Source organism: Elaeis guineensis, chromosome 8 (assembly GCF_000442705.2).
Source record: "Elaeis guineensis isolate ETL-2024a chromosome 8, EG11, whole genome shotgun sequence".
Taxonomy (NCBI): Eukaryota; Viridiplantae; Streptophyta; class Magnoliopsida; order Arecales; family Arecaceae; genus Elaeis; species Elaeis guineensis.
The window spans coordinates 653,262-673,752 of record NC_026000.2 but is presented as its reverse complement, the minus strand read 5'-3'; the positions used below and the strand labels follow the sequence as shown (position 1 = coordinate 673,752).

The 20,491-nt window shown below is 36.4% G+C and overlaps 1 protein-coding gene across 1 annotated transcript; it reads left to right on the top strand.

Moving 5' to 3' along the window:
• The first annotated feature begins 38 nt into the window (after positions 1 to 38).
• On the top strand, positions 39 to 20,028 carry LOC105050888 (L-arabinokinase). Its single transcript, XM_019852365.3, has 29 exons — positions 39 to 1,584; positions 2,355 to 2,462; positions 2,548 to 2,616; positions 2,796 to 2,879; positions 3,033 to 3,109; positions 5,128 to 5,194; positions 5,713 to 5,770; positions 5,884 to 5,951; positions 6,038 to 6,100; positions 6,933 to 6,986; positions 7,089 to 7,191; positions 7,281 to 7,390; positions 7,485 to 7,604; positions 8,562 to 8,618; positions 9,691 to 9,860; positions 9,945 to 10,110; positions 10,915 to 10,998; positions 11,192 to 11,317; positions 11,686 to 11,816; positions 11,897 to 11,978; positions 14,036 to 14,123; positions 16,226 to 16,269; positions 16,375 to 16,470; positions 16,561 to 16,637; positions 16,892 to 17,110; positions 17,300 to 17,465; positions 18,230 to 18,301; positions 18,707 to 18,907; positions 19,286 to 20,028. The coding sequence occupies exons 1-29, from the start codon at positions 1,477 to 1,479 to the stop codon at positions 19,415 to 19,417; spliced, it is 3,000 nt and encodes a 999-aa protein (XP_019707924.1). The 5' UTR covers positions 39 to 1,476; the 3' UTR covers positions 19,418 to 20,028.
• Positions 20,029 to 20,491: the final 463 nt, after the last annotated feature.

The following is a 20,491-nucleotide window of genomic DNA, read 5'->3' as shown; positions in this document are numbered from 1 at the left end:
CTTTGTCTCTGCGATGCCATTAGGGGTCACTGTCTTTCTGTTCTTGTCATTCCCTCCTCCTCCTAGCCCTTCTCATTGTAGCTCTTGATCTCTCTTGCTTGTGGGTTTAGCTTCCACGGAACAGATGCGGCAAGAGAACGATATATAGCTCTTTACCTTAGTGATAGGAAAAATTCTAGAAGATTTTTTTTATTATTATTATTTTAGAGATACAAGATGCTCGATTAATATGAAACAGCTTATCTATCAAGAGGATTTTTAAGAGGCCAGAAATTGATATAGCTTAATTTAAAATCATCCGGAGAAAAATTTTAGAAACCCCGAGTTCTAGATGGAAGTGGAATCCAGACGATCGTAGCTTCAGATGAGAAACTAGAGAAAATTAAAGCAGCGTTAGTTCTCCAATTTTTGTTTCCGATCAAAATCCACAGAGAAGAAAGATTTAATCGGAGCAACTGTAACTGATCGTGATTACCATGATTTTGGAACAAAAATCTCAAAATTTCCCAAGAAACCAAGACTGGAGCCTTTGAACCCTCCGATCCTGCACCCATCCTCAATCCCTCCGTTTTCTCTCTGTTTCCTCCCTCTTCTTTCTTGGGTTTCGATGCGAGGCAGAATCATAAGATGCCAGCGGGCGAGAATAGGATTGGCGCGGCGATGACGGCAACAGAGAGAGATGAGTCGGATGGGGAGAAGCCGTCAACCGTCGGAAGGCCATGCTTCTTCGGGTCGATTGCTTCCACCTGCATGCACGTATAGAATTATGGGAGAATCGTTGATAATATTAACACAATAATAATAATTGGATAAAGATTTGAAATTATCCGTCATCTATCTTCTCAAGATTTTTTTTTAAAAAAATAAATAAATATCGGTTAGAGTTTGCAGAGAAATATCAAATAAGGTAATGGATAAGGATTTAGAGGTATTTATTATTTAATTTTATTAATCTTTTATAAATATCCGTCAGAGATCAGTCTCATCAGAGGAGAAATTTTTTTTTAAAAAATATATTAATTAAAATCTGATTTAGAAATTGATGATATAGAAACTTCCTTTCTTTCATTCCATATTTTTTTTGCCTTTTTGATGCAGATTCCATATCTTTTTGTTGGGGGTGCTCATCTTCTTCTTCCAAAAACGAAGCAGAAGATTGGGAATGGTGAGGGGCGGAAGAAGGCATGACGCGCACGTAAATCTGGAGATAGAAAAGTCCGTCTTGGATGACGTGCCATCGACGTGGATGGATGGAAGTATAGTAAAGGATGCGTCCTGCATGCTAACTTTTGGTCGCTGCGGTTATCCGCCTTCTCCCATAAATTTGGGAGATCACTTTCTTTCCGCTGCCCCTTCGTCTCCTCACTCTTTCTCTTCGCTTGTTTAAGTTTCCAATCTCCTCCCCTTCGAGGGTTTCAGGGATTTTCTTGGAACCTTTCTTCCTAATTCTTCTCGCGAAATAGATCATAGCGAGCGATGAGGATTCTCCGTGGAGATGAAGGGATCTCCGCTTCTCGAGAGCACCTCGTCTTCGCCTACTACGTCACCGGCCATGGGTTCGGCCACGCCACCCGCGTCGTTGAGGTGCACCGATCGCAGTGTCCTTTCTTGTTGTTTCTGTCATACTTTTCTTTCCCTCTTTCAAGAATTTTAACCGGCGTTTTCTTTTTCTTTGTTTTTCCCTCTTTCAAGAATTCAAGAATTTATCGATCGTGTTGTTTTCCTTTATGCAAAACCTAGTCTATGGGTTTTCACGGACGAGTCTAGTCTCTCGGTTCTTCATGTACCTTGGGGACGAAATATTGGAAAAAGATGCGAGCGTTATAATTTTCTGCAAAATAGGAGTAATGGCCGAGTAATGGTATTCAAATTAAGAAGAATTGTAGGAAATGGGAATCTTTGGAATAAACTTATCCCAAACTCTTTTTTGGATAAGGGTAACCCTCAAAAAAGTGATTTTCATTATGCCCGAAATCTCGAAATTTTGGAAGCTGTGGATGATATCGAGAAAGACAAGTAGTCTGACATCGTAGGGCTTTTTTCCAAAGGAGTTTTAGCCTATTTTTTCTGCTTGATATATCTTTTTTTTTTTTTTTTTTTTTTTCCGGGAAGAAAAACGGTTCTCTGTTTGAAAAGGATGCGTTTTTTAACTATATTTCTGGCAAATACTGATAAGATTGGCATTTTTATTTAATAATAAGGATTAAATATTTGTAAGAAAACAGAGGTCAATCTGGGAATTGAGCAGAAAGGTGTAATAAAAGTAAAGTCCTAAAGATACTTCTTTGATTTCTCTGGTCAAATATACACGTTAGAGCTATTGCAATAGAGACTCCAAGTTTCTTTACTTGCAGGTTGTGCGGCATCTCATTGTGGCTGGTCATGATGTTCATGTGGTGACGGGTGCTCCAGACTTTGTTTTCACTACTGAGATACAGTCTCCCAATCTCCACATTCGCAAGGTCAGCCTGAAGCTGAAACTGCTTGTCATCAGAAATAATCTGATACAAATTATGAATACTCTGATTGAAATTGTGGAATTGGCAGGTTTTGCTGGACTGCGGAGCTGTGCAAGCTGATGCTTTGACGGTAGACCGGCTTGCCTCCTTGGAGAAGGTGTGAAGGCAGTGCATTTCCATCCTCTTTATTAGCACATGTTTTCTGTGCTTCCCTCAACTCGTGTTCAACTTGCTATGTAAAGGAGTAATTTGTTCGTTGATGTAACAAATATTTGCATTAAGAGTTTCATATTTATATATGGCTTTCCCCATTTGTTTTTGTTGTTCCAAATACAGTATCATCAGACAGCTGTGGTGCCTCGGGCCTCTATTTTGGCAACTGAAGTGGAATGGCTGAACTCCATCAAGGCTGACTTAGTGGTATTTGCTATTTTCTTCTGCACATGACTGCTGAACTAAAATCTCATCTTATCATGTGATGAGCTTTGAATACATCAAGTTATTCATATTGCTTGATAAGGAGCATTCTGTGCTGCTTTAGCCGTTATAATTGATATTGCTTAGCTGTGACAGGTCTCGGATGTTGTTCCTGTGGCATGCCGAGCAGCGGCAGATGCTGGGATTCGCTCGGTTTGTGTCACGAATTTCAGGTAACACATTTTATCTTTGCTGTTGTACAATTACTATTACAAGGATCAACTGTCAAATTTACTGTGTATTAAACTTTATTGCTAAGTTCATAACAATGTGATTTCTGCATGCATCTTAGAGATGGTGTTTATCATGTTCAACCCGGTAATAGGTGATCTGACTAAGAGTGTTCACTTTTTCCTTGTAAGTGAAAGATTCAGGGAAGAATCGTTACAAATAGGATTCAAAAAAATTGGAGATTGAGGGGATAATAGTAAATGGTTGAATAGAAAAGAATTTTAAGAATCATGTGAAGCAAGATCTTACAATAAGCATTGACGATGGTCATCTTCTAAGCTAGTGAGCTGCTAACTCTCCTCTATCAAACTTATTTAGGTAGTGTTATTGCAGACACTCCAAATTTTGGATTTTTGATATATTGTATGGTTGGAGACTTCATGACACTTCTTGAGACTTCATACAATCAAAACATGATGCCATCATCATCACGCCTACTTTAGGCACTTTTTTTTAAAAAATTTTTTATGTCAAATTTATGAATTTATGGAGCATGGATTTAGCTCTTTGTACATTATATGCATACTTCAATACATACTTATACATACACATATGAGACACAGATGTGTCGCTGTCCAATTTTCAGAACATTGCTGCGCTTGATGCTTCTGGACACTTGGATACTCGACACCTGTGTCGCAATGTCTAAATAATATTGAGTTTAGGGCATAAATTTATCTGAATGTCATTGCTTGGATAAAAAGTGTACTTCCCTTTCCTTGGTTGCTTGGGGATGAATTATTGTAGTGCCCTTCACAGTGTTAAGGAACTAAGATTGCTTGTTTCCATTTTAATGAAATCAAAAGCACCATACTCTACCACATAGCTGAACAAGTTTAATGGATATAATCTCTTGATTTCCATTTATCTTACCGAGTAGAATGGTCTATTGCAAGCACATGTATTTTGTTGGATTTCTACCTTTCCTTCTGCATGCATCTTGATTTTGTTATAATGATTTTTCCCCTTATTATCATACTGTTTAACAATTCCAATTTAACAATGGAAAAAATTTTGTTACATCATGATTTGCATGATTTCATTTATTTCATGGCCTTTTAAAAAGAAGACCATCTCTTTAAGCACCAAATTACACTGTTTTTCTTGCTATTACTACATGCAAGAGATGAAGAAAGAGTTGACAATTATGACTTGGAAAAGTAACTGTCATGCAGAACCTAGAGGCTCTCTAAGATTTTTAGCTTTTAAAAGAGATGAAGAAAGGGCATGTCAAGCCCAAAGGGAGAGAGCAAAAAATTTAAAGCCTTTTGCCTGTTAAGTGCAATACATAAAGGAGCTAGGTCAAGCCTAAAGGTGTAGGTGAATATGCAAGTTCTTTGTCCTGACAAAAGAGATTCAGAAGAAATCCTATACAAAGGCCAAGAACTTTTAAGTCTTGTGAAATCTACTTTTATGATTAAGCCTTACTGTTTTCATGGACCAACATTATGTTATCCTTGTTGATTGCTATTATATATTCACCTGTTCAGTATTTTACATCTATTAAACGGTTCTTGATTACAGTCACAGTTTCCCAAATTTTTTAAGTTATTATTAACTTTGCATCAGAGAAATTATTCATTTGGTGAAAATCGGAAAAGTAAGATAAAGGCTAAATATCTTGAAGGAAAATGAGTTCGTAAGTATGTGCTTGTATAGTTTATAACAAAATTATCCATGATTCTGAAAGTGCACTTCTGATCTTGTTGAGATGACATGGAGCAAAAGCATCTGATGAAAATAAAAACTTTTTGAGTAATTTAGATATTTGATGTGACATTTAGACTAATCTCAAAGTACATTTTTAAGGGCGTTTAAAAGTTTCAAAATAATACAATGATTTGTCTTAAAACGAAAAATCTTCCATCTGAGTGATGTGTATTTGAAGTTGAAAGTGGGGATAAACAGTTGACATTTCTAACATCTGGATTTTCTTCTTATTATCTGTCAACTTTTGCAGTTGGGATTTTATATATGCAGAATATGTCATGGCAGCTGGGCATCATCACCGTTCTATTGTTTGGCAGGTGACTATTGATCCTTTTCTTGTTTGGTACTTTCTGGGCTATGCAGACTTTTTCCCATTTGTTTTGTTTGCAATTAGGAGTTTAAAGTTTAAACTTGACTTGATTCACTAAAAGCTTTTGTTACTTTCAGCATAATATTGTAATCTTTAATGCTTTATGTGGCACAATGGAGTGCAATTGCTTGCAACTGTAATGATAAAAATTCATGATGCTGTCTTTTTGTGTTCTTACATTCTTATATGCAAGTATTTACATGGATTGCACTGTAAAAGGTTGACCAACAGCATTCTGGTATCCCTTATATCTCCATTCAAATCACTTGTTATTCCATCAATTATGCACTTTGTTTTACAATTAAAAAAAAAATCTATCCCTGTTATCAAATTAATTGATTTTTATATGAATATACAAGGATCTTTGCTATGTTTTATCTTGTGATATTCATCTTGCCTATCGCAATAAACTTGCATCATGCTAATTTATTTGTTTTTCTGTTTTGTTAACTATTATTTTTGCAGATAGCCGAAGATTACTCTCACTGTGAATTCTTAATCCGTCTTCCTGGATATTGCCCTAGTATGTTAGACAGCACGCAAAATTTATGATTACCCGAGTCTCTTCATACCATCTTGTTTATCTGTTGATATAGAAGATGCTCTTTTTTACCTTCCTCCACCTTTTTCATGCAGTGCCTGCTTTCCGGGATGTCATTGATGTACCTCTGGTTGTCAGAAGGTTGCACAAATCTCGACTGGAGGTGGGGATATCACTAATAGTAATTAGTCTCCAGAGTCCAGACCATTACCATCCTATTGTTTTCCCTTGATGCTCTTGTTGTATCAGGTCAGGAAGGAACTTGGAATTGAGAATGATGTGAAAGTAGTTATTTTCAATTTTGGGGGACAGGTAAGCTGTCAAATGATATGCTGGTTTTTAACAAATTTCCCTGAAACTTTGCATTAGATATTTTGGTGCTGACTTTCTAGTTAGATACAAATTCTGTTTCATTGGAAGGTTTTGATAAATATTGGGTGATTCTGTGTCAAAGTAGTCTGCTGGTGTCACCAATCAGATGCAATCTGTTTTTCTGGATGTCACCTTGTTCCCTTAGATTCTGATTTTGTCTACAATTGGTCTGTTAGTTGCACCTGATGTCATCTGTCTGACAGCTGGATGGCTGCTATTGCTTTGGATCTAAGGTGCAGAATAATTTGAGTTCAATTCCTATGCCTATTCTAGCACAATTTCCAATGCAGCCATGGCTTTTGCAGTTTTGCTTACACTTTGACAGCAGTCTATCACATACTCAAAATCATGATTCCCCTCGTGGGACTAGGTATATGTGAGACAAGGACTGTTGGTCTAATGATCTTTCAAAGTCTATAGTTCATTCAGGAAAGATCCTTGAAAAAAATGCCTTACCTTCCAATGCTTTTGACATCTCTGACCTGTCAAAATTCACTTGCATGCTACCTTAACCTCCAATATATGAAGTGAAAATCTGAAAATCATTATCAATCAGTGCCTGATATCATCACATTTTCATTTACACACATACTTTAATGGCATAATAGACTAACTTATGTTTGCTGTGGTTGCTTTTATTAGAGATTACCATTATTGCATTTGATGGTGAAATTCTGCTATTGTTTATGAACTGGCTTCTTGATGTTCATGACTTGGACTTTACTGACTCTTTAAATTCAATACAATTTTGGTTCTCATCCTTCTGTTGCAGCCAGCTGGATGGAAACTGAAGCAAGAGTGGTTACCGGATGGTTGGCTATGTTTGGTATGCTCGTGTTAGAGATTAAGGGTCATGATCTCTTGTGCTTGTTTGTGTTTAGTGTTTTGAGACACTTGCATGTCTGAAAGTATAGTTGTCTTGATGAAGGTCTGTGGTGCATCTGACAACCAAGAGCTTCCGCCAAATTTTGTGAAGCTTGCAAAAGATGTATATACACCTGACTTAATTGCAGCATCCAACTGCATGCTTGGTAATATATTTCACTAGTCATCTAAGTGGAATCACTTTACGGCTTGCTATATACTTGATTGTTTATGTTTCCTGTATCCATTGTTGCAGGAAAAATTGGGTATGGCACTGTCAGCGAAGCTTTGGCATACAAGTTGCCATTTGTCTTTGTGCGCAGAGATTATTTCAATGAAGAGCCATTTTTAAGAAATATGCTTGAGGTTACACTTATTTCTCTTCATGTTAAACCTGGTAAAACAATTTAGTTGTATGAATTTTTAGAAAATTTACTTATATAGTCATTATTTTAAGCAGTATTACCAGGGTGGCGTTGAGATGATTAGGAGAGATTTGCTCACTGGACACTGGACACCGTATCTTGAGCGTGCCCTTACTCTTAGGCCATGCTACGAGGGAGGAATTAATGGTGGAGAGGTATTCTCTTTTATGTAGCTATACATACTCAATAAGGTTGCTTTACTCGCTAGCTTCTCCACATTATTATCTTGTATTGGAATCTTCAGCTGGGAACAGGTTAAATGTTATATAAACTTATCAATTTCTGCATCTGAAATTGGCTGGATATTGATGTCTTTATCTATCCATCCTGCATATAGATATGGGATCAGATATGTTTCCAAAATACCCAGAAAAGAATACAGATACTGGTATTTGATACAGAAAGATTCAGATATCTTGATATGGATACAGATATCAGCATATCATAAAGCTTGTTTAGAGGATAAGGTTTTAATTCTAGTTATATAATAGATCTGTATTGTCGTTCCAAAGACTAACTAGTAACTACTTTTGATGGGCTTGTTCAAGTTATCCCATCATATATTCCGTATACAGCTAGTTTTTTACACGGCCATTGTAAGTACTTGGTTTATCTTATATATGACAAGTTCCTATAAGTATCCATGTCTATATTAAACATATATGAATGTCACTTCTGATTTGCATCCGTATTAGCTAAGTGCAAACATGTGTGTGTATGTCAATATCTGATTGATATCCATATTGTTCTTTGCTTAAGACTGTTAATCTTCCTGGTAAAATGGTTCTGGTTCAGTCAACCAAACAAGTTGTTTAAGGAAAAGCTAAACATCTCCTAGTGGCAAAGGGAAGATATTCATGCAGTTTCAGTTAGAGGATGCACAAACAAAATTATCACAAACTCATGCTAGCCCAACCCTTTATGTGGAAGAGAAAAACTGTGTTGATTTTTTCAGCAGTTTTATTCATTGCCTGTCTTTATATCTATCTTGAAATTATGAAAACTAAGTCCATTCAGGCAGACAGTAATATTAATTTCATGTGTAGTTAAACTTCCTTTTTTTGACATGTAATCTTAATCATGAGTTTATATATATGTAATTTTATAATCAGGTGGCTGCCTGCATACTACAGGATACAGCTATTGGAAAAAAATATGCTTCAGATAAGGTATGTCACCGTAGATAATCCATTTACTGTATGAAACATTATTTGAATATTTGGCATTTATTTTCGCTAGTTTCAGATTAGCTACATTCTTCTATATTCCCTGGTTAGCCAACAATATAACGTAAGATACAAAAGTCGGAATTAAGTATTATTTTTAAAAATAGGAGTTATATGGCTTTTTGTACAATTTATCCTGCATCTTTTTTCATTTGTCCTTCAAATTTGTGTTTTCTCCTTCTAATGCTGAATGTGTATATTTACATGCCTACCTTTCTTTTCATTAATGTCCAGATGTTCTTCTGCTTCTCCTGAGCATGTGAATCTTCCAATAGATTTATATTTTCTAATTTCATCTTTTTTTTTTTGATATATATGAATTAAGATCATCTTCTGTATTTTCTAATGTCATCTTTTATTTCTAATGTCATTTTTTCTAGGTGACATGCTCGTTAAATGCATATTACTTTAAATATGTGCACCAGCTGTTTGATGATATTTATAACTTCACAGGTTTTTCCTCGTGTTTCTCTCTTACTTTTAATTAGGATGGTTCAGGTGGAATTGCATATCTTATAATTGAACAGATAGTAGTCTGAGACTCTGAGCATTAAGGTAAATTAGAAATGCTTCAATTTTACACTTGGGAAAGAATAAGTTGTTTTGGTTCTGAGCCTTCTAGTAAACTTTCTATTTTTTTTCCCTCATGTTCTGTTATAATGTAGCACTTCTTATTATTTTGTTTTTAGATTTTAGCTTTTTGAACTGGTTGACTATAGCATTTTATAACTTCATGTAATATTTGATACATGTCTTTTTGGTATAAACAATTACATGCCAAGATTTATTTCTTTGAATTCTTTAATGTGGGGAATGGTGCTTTTGGAACATTTTTTTTTTTTTTTTAATTTGGGTGGTTTGTCTAGGTAAGCATATATCTACTTTCTTCTTTAGCCTCCTCTGTAGTCAAATGCATTGAACTTATTAATTTAAGTTCTTGTCTTGCCTTATGATTTACTCATGAGACATACTGACATCCTGAATTATTACTTTTGTGCTCCTATGAATTTAGTAGAGTGGAGCAAGGCGACTTCGTGATGCCATAGTGCTGGGATATCAACTACAAAGAGCTCCTGGCAGAGATATAGGCATTCCTGATTGGTATTCTCTTGCTGAAAATGAAGTCCGTCTTCGTCCTGCATTGCCAAATACTGAGATCAATGGAAATGCCTCTCTTGTGGAATTGTGAGTCTTTTTAACTTCATATTGTTACTCTCCAAGTGCTAGCTCGATGAGTTGTTGCTGATTTGTGCTTGTATCTGCTGCAAGATGCATCGAGAACTTTGAGATACTTCATGGTGATCTGCATGGTTTATCCGATACAGTGGCTTTTCTAAAGAGCCTATCGGGTCTTGATGGTGGATCTGATCTAAAGAGTCCTGAGAAGCGCCAATTAAGGGAGAGGATTGCTGCTGCAGCACTCTTTAATTGGGAGGTCTTTGCCTCACCCTTTTCTCCTGTTTTTCTTTTTTTTCTTTAAATCTTTATGACTTTTTGTTTATATGCTGGGAATAAATACAGTCTGCAAAGGTTATTATAGTTTTGCTTAAAATTTCTTGTTGTCATGTCTTCTCTCTGTCATACAAATTCAGCTAAACTTTAGCGCACAGCAACTTGAAATATGACACCTGAAACAAGTTTGCCTTCATGTCATCCCATGTTATATTAAAACATGCATGTTGAACTCATGCTTGTAGATGTATCTTATTTTATTGAATGAGCTCTTATCTGACATTACTTGGATGAGCTAATGCTCCACTCCCAAGCATTTCAATGAATCCTTATTTTCCAAATCCTTCTGCTGATATTTACCAATTTTAGGTTTTTCTCTCTTTTCTCTCTTTCATGATTCGACCCAGATCTGAGCCCCTCTCCTATTTCCAGGTCTACATTGCATATAGTTTAACATCTTCAACATCTTAAATGTCAATCCCAAGCCACAAAATGTATGGCGGAAGGTCAGGTTGATAATCAGTTGCAGAAAAGTATGCCTGATATTTTCTTAACCTAGCAAATTTTACATCCCAGAAACACGTAGATTTTTATCTGACATCTTATAAATGTGCAGTAAGCTTCCTAGAAATTTTATTTTTCTATATAATCATGCATACTTGTATAAATATTGGCCTAATTAAAATCTGATTAAAGTGTCCAATATGCAAAAGGTAATAGAATAGGATGAACCCAGAAGATGGTTATAATTAAGCTGTATGCTTTTGGGTGTCTTTTTCTCACGCAGGAAGAAATTTATGTAGCAAGAGCACCTGGAAGGTTGGATGTTATGGGAGGAATTGCTGATTATTCAGGAAGCCTAGTTTTGCAGGTTAATTTCTTCTCCTGGCAAGTGCGTATGTTAACCAATAAAATATCTCTTTAAGTCCAATTTATATAGCAAGAACCTGCTATGTTGAATAAAATGTCTCTTGAGTGGTTTGTTTTTTTTATTGCTTTTATTTTCTTTTTTATTTTCTTCAGTGGCTTGTTTAACATGTTTTAGTTCCCTTGTTTCATTTTAGATGCCAATAAGGGAAGCCTGCCACGTGGCTGTTCAGAAGAATTGTCCTAGCAGGCAAAAACTCTGGAAACATGCTCAAGCACGGCAGCAGGCGAAGGGACAAGGACCCATTCCTGTGCTACAAATTGTATGGCAATAACTTGCTCATTTTTTATGTCGGAATTTTTTTTTTTTCTAACAAGCCTGTCTGCTGCATTGAAGTCTGGGTAAAAAGTTGTCACTGACCTCTTTACCATATAGAAATCTGGACTAATCATGTAGTTTGAACTTCTTGCCTTACCTGCTAATGTCCTTCATCACTTTATTTTGATATAACTGCATTTACTTAACTATTTTACATCCTTTTGATTGTTTACCTTCTTGTTCCTGTTAAAATTATTCTTCTAAGATGCTATTCTATCTTTATGTTTGTTAATCTTTAGCACTTAATTCTTTGTAATTTCTATAACCCAGTATTATTTTTTTAAATCTGACTTTCTTGAAACATCCATATAGGTATCATTTGGTTCTGAGCTAAGTAACCGTGCACCAACCTTCGATATGGACCTATCAGACTTGATGGATGGAGGGGAACCGATTTCCTATGAAAAGGCCCATAAGTACTTTGCACAAGATCCATCTCAGAAGTGGGTAAATTTTTTCTTCTTTAAATGGAGGTGTGATTCATTGTTGTGCCGTTTTGTTTCGTTAATGTCTTCTGTCTCAGGTGGGCAGCATATATTGCTGGAACAATTCTTGTCTTGATGACTGAGCTTGGTGTGCACTTTGTGGACAGTATATGCATACTGGTATAGCTTCATACCAATGCTACTAGTTGCATTTCTTAAACCTGATATTACTAATTTCATGATATGCACTAGTTTACATTTTTCTAGCAGTTTATAGCAAAAGGCTTAGTGGAAAAACTACTTTTCAACATTTTAGTGAAGACCAGAGATGGAGATAGGAGGGGGCGGCCTGGGGCCCTGGCCCTCCAAACCTTACAAAAAAATCTATATTTTATGTGAAGATATAGGACTTGGTTCGTTTTAGTGGCCCCCCAAACTTAAATGTGTTGTGAGAATATAACCGTGAATGTGGGATTTGATTAATGTGATTATAAAAATATAATATAAATATTATGAAGCTAATAAAAAGAAAGGTAAGAAAGATGTTGCTGTAAAAAATGGAAGATGATTTTCTTGCAGATTCATTGGTTGTTCATATAGAAAAAGAAATTGCTGAAACAATTGCTTTAGACAGTATCATAGATTACTTCTATAATATGAAAAATCGATGTATTCAATTGAAATAATAGAAGATATTGACAATTTCTTATTATCACTCTTTGATTGTTTTTATTAATCTTTGTTCAAAAATTTTAATATGTTTTGATTATTTAGTTTGAAAAATATTGTACATAGTTTTTTTTTTTTTTGTAGTCTGGGCCCCCCAATATTAAAATCCTTGTTCCGTCCCTGGTGAAGACATACTATATTGCATGCTTATGATCATCCAGATATGTATAGTTTCCAGTTGGAGCATCTATTGGTGTTCTTCCTATCTTGATAAAGGAATCAGATCCCTTTATAACATTGTTCTATCACTTTATATGAATTCCTCAATTATCTCTCCAAAAACAATTTTCCCATGAAATTCAAACATGGACCCAAGCTTTGTCACCAAAAGCCGAAGTGAGATTATTCAGTGGCCACTCTCTCTTCATGCATGAAGCATGGTTAATCCGTTCAGCTGTCATGAAGAAACCTTAAACCAGGGCTAAACGTCTAGGTGCTGTTTTTCTTCTTTTGTGTTTTTAAAATAGAAAAACACTAATAGTGGCCCTGAACTTATCTGGTAGATCTTTTTAAAATAACTCCAAATTTTAGAAACAAGTGGCAAAAATTATATATTTCAAAAATATGTTTTCTCTTTAATGTTTGAAAAGCTACCGTCTCTCCTATCATTACTACTATAATTCCCACCTCCGCTACACTACTGTCAGATGTGGTTTCGAATATCCTGTTTCTAAACATGCAAAAAATGGTTGGGAGTGCCAAACCTGTTTCCTATTTACAAAAATTAGAAACAGAATAAATTAATAGTTTATTTCCTGTTTTAAAAGAAAAACTGGCAAGTGGCAACAGAACAAAACGGGCCTTAAGATGGTAATCTGGATCCCTGACTAAAAGGAGAGGATGTGATCTTCGATTTAAGTGGATAACAAGGTTGCCCACCCTCAATGTTTCAGGCATAGCTTCTTGAGTTTTGTTATTAGGATGTACTAAAGAAGATATGAATAAGTCAGTAAAAGATGCTATAAAGGTCTACAAAAGGCATCATCTTTGAAATGGAAAAACACCTGCCTCTGGGAAAAAAAGGCATGTCTATATCTTATGTCAGAAATTGGATTTTACCACAGGTTTTGTGAATTTTAACTTCTTCAATAACTTTCTCTATTTCTTCAAGAATTGCAGTACAGATGATGCTTCATGCATATCTAACAACAAACGTTGACTTTTGTTCATTTATTTTTCTTTGTCAAGGTAATCTTTCTGATGCTATCTTAGATCCTTATATGGTGTCTTATAACTGACTTAGTCCATCTGGAGTCGCATGGATATCATCCCTAACCATCTTTTATGGTTGAAAATGAGGCAAGAGGTGGATGGATTGGCATTCCTTGTGGTAGCTTTTGCATACGCAACAATAACAGTTGTAGTTATCTGAATTATCACCGTCTTATAGGAATTTGTCCTCATTCTTTACGGACTTAAAAAGAAAAAATGGTGCTCTTTGCTTATCATAGATATAGTTGCACATAGTTCAACCTTGTGTTCTTATTTGATGTTTTTGTATAATTCAGGTCTCTTCTGCTGTCCCAGAAGGTAAAGGTGTTTCTTCTTCTGCAGCAGTGGAGGTAGCCACCATGTCTGCGATTGCTGCTGCTCATGGTTAGTTTTTATCTTTAAATCATTCCTGTGGAAATGACTGTTCTGGAGACCGTACTTACATATCTTCTATGCTCACACCAGTATACAGTTTTAGATAGCTAGTTAAGAAATTCTGCTGGATCTGGTCAAGTTGGTTTAACATGTAATGCACTTTTATTTCTTTAGGTACATGTTCAAGATGGTGAATCCTGAGTGCTTGTTTCTGCACGCACGCTATACTAAAATCTTTACCACATTTGATATCTTATGCTTGTTCCATTTTTCTCTTTGACAAAATGCACCCTGTGTTTGTTATTTATTAGGAAAAAAAAAGCCTTTGCCTTTGTTAAAGATGCATATCGTACCTGTGTAATGTAACTCTTTTATGTGTAACATTAGGAAGATGTAGTGTTAGTTATAAGAGCATAACAAAGGGCAGATGAGTGAAGTCCTACAGATTTTAATTGTCATGCCATCTTTTTGTGTGCATGAATGGACAGATTGGACAAAACTTTAGATTCGCAAAGAAGAACAGATCTTCTTCTTCTTCTTCTTCTTCCCTTTTTTTTTTTTTTGTTCCGCTTTATAGTATTCTTGCACTTTATGATAGTGTTCTAGAACTGACTCAGCCTGACCCATTTGGTGGCCAGGACACAGGTCACCATTTCAACCGCAGGTGAACCACCAGTTATCTGGCCTTCCCACCACTCACGAACTCACTCTCTTCTTCCTCAATGCCATAGCCTCTTTCTTGACTCTTCTGTCTTCACCAACTATGATACCAAAAACCCAAGAAATCTTTCTCTGCTGCTGATCCATACCTTCCTCAAGCACCCAGCTTCAAAATGAGAAACCTGTCTTTGCCACTGGTTCATGTTGAAATTGGAGTTTTCTCCCAGATCTTTGCCTACATCTTTACATTGATCAAGGATTTTTCACCAGTTCCACTCCATTTTATGCTGGCATCATCGAATTTTTTTTTTTTCAAGAGATCCTTGGGGTTTCTCCTGGCTGGAATTTTCTTTTGATTGGCCGATATTGCTGCTGCTAGAAAGAGAGGAAGGGAGGGCAGATGCAGGAGGTGGGAATGAGATGGTCTTCAAAAGCTTAGGAAAAAGATGAGAGAAGAAGAGATTGGAGAGAGAGAGAGAGAGAGAGTTGGAGGGTGGGAAGCATTAATGGCGAGTTGTCCCCAGCTTGGGACTGAGCTTTTATCTGTTCTCTTTATGATACCTGAATACACTCCCCAGGTACCATCCCCAACTTTCTAAAACACGGGATGAGATCAAGTATCCAGTTTGACGATACTGGTAAATGTTTCTGACCAAAATTTCAAGCTTATTCTCAGACATCGAACTGGCTTTGAAGTCATGCTGTCTGGCCTGGTGAACTGATCAGTTGAAACGGTTGCTAAAATATCCTGTTTGAGCTCCTATCAGACCCATATTTGTCCCTTTCTCATTTAAGTAGGATTGCAGCTTTTGTTCATTACTTGCATTTAATACTACATTATTTGTAATCCAGTATCCACTGGCCATCTCTCTTCTATAGGGTCTCAATTTTCTTAACATTCTATCTAAAGTTGCATTTTTCATACTCCCTTACTCTAAAGCAATTAAATCAATTACTTTTATCAACTAATGCTACATGGTAAAAATTGTATGTTCTTGAGCCTTGTATTTCGCTTTCTAGGGGTGTCAGTGGGCTGGATCAAGCCTAGGCCTGAGGCAAGCCTGAAATTTCAATCTGAGGCCTGAGCACAAACCGGCTGGTCGGATCTGGTTTTGGAGGCATCAGGCCTGAACATAGGAAACTTTGTCATCCAGGCTGGTCTCAAAATGGATGGTGTTCATGTTTTACCATGTTTCCAGTCCAGACCTGGTCCACAAATTATCAGGGGCTCTATTTTCAGGTCTGAGGCTGGTCCATGGCCTAAAACTTGATCCCATGCTGGTTTTTTCTGGGTCAGGCCCTCGTCTGTTCTGGCTAGCCTGCCCATTGATGGCCTGATTACTTTTGATGTTGAAAATTAGAGTTTCAGATTTCACCTTGTATATTATGATCTCCATATTCTCAAGCAAACCCATGAGTGAAATTAACAATGTTGCTCTTCATGTCTTCAGGGTTGAATATTGATCCAAGGGATCTTGCATTGCTTTGTCAGAAGGTATATTTTTATGTATAATTTTCTTGATCAAGAGTTTTGCATTGTCTTGTGGTGATGCAGATGCATCATATTTTCTCAGATTGTTCATAAGCTAATACTGCACAGGTCGAAAATCATATTGTTGGAGCTCCATGTGGAGTGATGGACCAAATGACATCAGCTTGTGGGGAAGCTAACAAGCTGCTTGCCATGGTTTGCCAGGTTTGCATTGCAAATTTTGCAGAAATTCTTTTTCTAGTTGTTAGAGAGAGTATTTCAGTTTCTCACCTGATTTTGATTTTTTCCGTGTAGCCTGCAGAGGTAAAGGAACTTGTTGCTATTCCAACTCACATACGATTTTGGGGTCTTGATTCTGGAATACGGCACAGGTAGACATCTTACCCTAAGTTAAATGTCAGGCTTTCTGCCAGTCAACTTACAATAGTGTAAATATTAAAAATGGTGTCTCTTTATTGCAATTTAAGCATAATTTTGATGCACTGGCTAGTATATATCATAACTCCTTTGCAATTACCCATAAACACCTCGGTTTTCAGTCCTCAGAAAAAGTTTCATTTGAAGTTTGGGGCTGATGAATGGACTTTCTACTGTTTTTCACCTTCTGACAACTATCTGTTTGCAGTGTTGGCGGCACTGATTATGGATCTGTAAGAATAGGCACCTTCATGGGGCGTAAGATGATAAAATCTGCTGCCTCTAATCTACTGTCCCAGTCTTTGGCTAGTGTAAATGCTCCTCAAGAAGAGGACGGAATGAATTTGGATGAATTCGAAGAGCACAGCATTGAGCTACTTAAAGCTGAATCTTCACTGGATTACTTATGTAACCTTTCACCACACAGGTAAGTTATGTTAGATATCTTTTATTATTCAATGTTAGTTTTCTGAACCTGCTAACGATGAAGAGTTTCTTTTCTCAAGCGCTGCATTGCTGGTCACAAAAACATTGACATATGGATTTCATTATGGACCAAAGGTGTTTTGAGTATCTTTTTGAAACTGAATTGTGTCCTTTTATTCTTTTATTGCAGATACAAAGCTGTATATGCAAAGAAACTTCCTGAGTGCATAACTGGAGAGGTATTTATAAAGAAGTACAACGATCACAGTGATACTGTAACAGTCATTGATCCCAAGTGTGCCTATGTAGTCAAGGCACCTACTAAACATCCAATCTACGAAAATTTCCGTGTTGAGGTTGGCTCTTTTCACTGTATACCTTTTTTTTTTCAGAAAACTACATAAAACTTGCCTCTGCATTTGCAAATCTATTTACTAATTTTTGTATTGTTTGATGGTATATTGTTCAATCTTGTCATACATTTCTAGTTATTTATTAGAACAAGTCAAATGTTTGACATTGAACATGTCAAATACCCACCAGCGCTAGTGTTGTGTATTGTAGTGTCAGAAAATTTGAAGATATGCCTACTGACTTTGGTCATTGTTAGGTGGCAACCTGCTTGTGAATATAGAGATATCCATGTGGGACCATATACCTTACAGTTTTCATCAAATTTTGCATCAAGAAATAAGGCTTTCATACCATAATGTGCAGACTATGCAGATATTTATAGAGTTATGATTGTTCTAGTAGGATGGAAATTTTGAAGGCTTTAAATTGCAACAGGATTATTAGGCAGAAAACCTATGCCACACTATGTCATAAACTCATAATATTTCCATTCCACAGAAAATTTGATCTTCTCTGAGTTGTCCTAAAAATAATTAGAGGAAGATTATGTTATTCTCATAAACCTGATGGTTGTGCTGCTCTCGCGCTTGGGAAGCTGTCCATAATTGCATTGTATATATTTCATTTGTTTTATTTGAATTGTATTTTTTTTCCATCTATATTTTATGCTAGTAATTCTATACTTGTTTTTTCTTGGTTTAATTATATTGTTCCATCATGGAAACCGATTAGGACTTACCTTTCCATGGTATTGCAATTCATATAGGCATTCAAAGCATTATTGACCGCATCCAAAACCGACGAACAACTTTCTGCCCTTGGAGAACTCATGTATCAGGTAAATGTAGTTTCAGTTACTCTCAATCATCGAGTCCTCTTTCTGGTAATAGCAACACAGTATTCAACATTGTTTAGATCCTTCAATTTGTTATCAGAACAGTGTAAGTTGTCCATTCAATTCAAGGGATCCATTCTCTTTGTATAAATTGTGTGTACCCTTGTTGTTTTGTCCACAGGAGTACTGTTTGGAACTCCATTACCTTGAGACTCCCTTATCTCCTACACTAACAAAATTCTTTGTTTGTCATAGGCATACACCTGATAGTTTATGTAATAATTACAATTTTTAAGTTCAAATTGATAGTAAAGACTGCACAGTCGTCTTATTGTGATCCTGATTTTAGAAGCAATGCTACATATTTGTTAGCATATATTGTAACTTTCCATCCTTGCTTTGCTGCAGTGCCATTACAGCTACAATGACTGCGGACTTGGCTCTGATGGGACTGATAGGCTGGTTAAATTGGTGCAAGAAATGCATCATAGGAAAGTTGATGATGGAAGCTCTAGTTTATTTGGTGCAAAAATCACTGGTGGAGGCTCAGGTGGCTCAGTTTGTGTTATTGGAAGGAACTGCGTTAGGAGCAGTGAAGAAATTATTGAGGTAATTTTTTTTGAAAATAACCTTTTGGATTGCTCATTAATTTTAAATTATAAAAAGAAAATCCGGACAAGGGTGTTATTTTGAAAGTCAAGAATGGGGAGATAGTAATACCAGCAGCATCATAACTTGCCATAACTCCGGATTTCGGAAAAGAAGAGCATCATGTGCCTGGTGGTCCTTTCTTCCAGGAAGGAAACATTTCATTCTAAGAAGGGAAAATACTGATTGTTACACAACCTAATGTAACCGATCATATTTGCTCTTCCAATTTCACTGGTAGTTACCAACTGGCAACTGCCCTACGTGGTTAATGTGCACTTGAGTTATAATTAATGCATGGAATCTGCCATCCTTATGTTTGTGTTAAAATTTTCCCAGATTCAGCAAAGGTACGAAGCTGCCACTGGCTATCTACCGATCACTTTTGAGGGCTCATCACCTGGTGCTGGAAAGTTCGGCTACCTAAGACTGCGACGTCGGCCATCCTCGGCAGATGGAAATTTGAAATAAGTCAAGAAAACCCTGAAGCCCCAGCCGGGTATAAAGGTTCTCCAGTTACAAATAAGATATATGATGTGATGACAGTTTCCAGCTTGAATAAGCTGTTCAGTTTGGGATACGTAATGCTTTGCCCACATGCTGACCATACATGCGTGGTTTGATGACTGGTAAAGCATTTTGGAAATCAGATTTTAAATCTTCTGAAAAGCTAGCATATTCTCAATGCACGTAAAAGGTCTTTTAAACGATGCACAGCTTCTGTCGAGTAATTCCCTCAACATGCTTGTCATGGTTGCCAATCTTATCGATCAGATCGGCTCGGTTGTGAATGTTTGTTACGGTGTTGCCTCGGGTGGTGTGGCCTCGCCGTAGCACGTTATGGAGTCCTCTCTCTTTTTAATCTTTACATGTGGAACTCTGTTATATATATAACTGGTAACCACTCCTTTTGTGGATTTAAAGCATGACCTCAATGCAAGCTAGAATTAGGGTTTCCAGGGTCCCAGTTACTTTCGTCAACGAAAGGGGGCCGAACATAGAATAAGTAAATGTAATTGTATGCTAATATACATCACATTCATACATAGCATTATATATATATATAATTCAATATTTGCTTATGTTTGTATTAAATATTTGGATGATGATCGCTCCCTTCTCTTTACCATGTCATTTCATAGGTTCCTGACTCTTTGGTATTTATGGTACAAATTTGCAGTCAACTTGATGGATATATAATTTATTGCCATTTGTTAGTTTTTAATACATTCTTTTTAATAAATTAGTACTTTATTTGCTACTTTTTGAAAAAGAAATGATAACGAAAGAATCAACCCGAGACTGATTTGGGTTGTGTTGGTTCCCTCGTTCATCAATCGATTTGGTCTTGATTCAAAATTTGAGAATCGATCGACATTGGATTGATTTTAGTTTCACGTGTCATCTGAATCAACCTATCCCAAGACCTCCTAACTCCAGCTAAATCCTGGCACTGGTTTGCCAGCATGTTAAATATATAAAAATATTTATATTAGAGAGGTATTTGGTTCATAATTGAAATCAGAATGAAAATAAAAATTGAAA

Excerpts from the sequence above, each read along its gene's own strand:
- LOC105050888 (XM_019852365.3), top strand. The coding sequence starts at position 1,477 with ATGAGGATTCTCCGTGGAGATGAAGGGATCTCCGCTTCTCGAGAGCAC. Across the intron at positions 16,638-16,891 it reads GATTCTGGAATACGGCACAG|TGTTGGCGGCACTGATTATG; the intron begins GTAGACATCTTA and ends ATCTGTTTGCAG. Across the intron at positions 18,908-19,285 it reads GCAGTGAAGAAATTATTGAG|ATTCAGCAAAGGTACGAAGC; the intron begins GTAATTTTTTTT and ends AAATTTTCCCAG.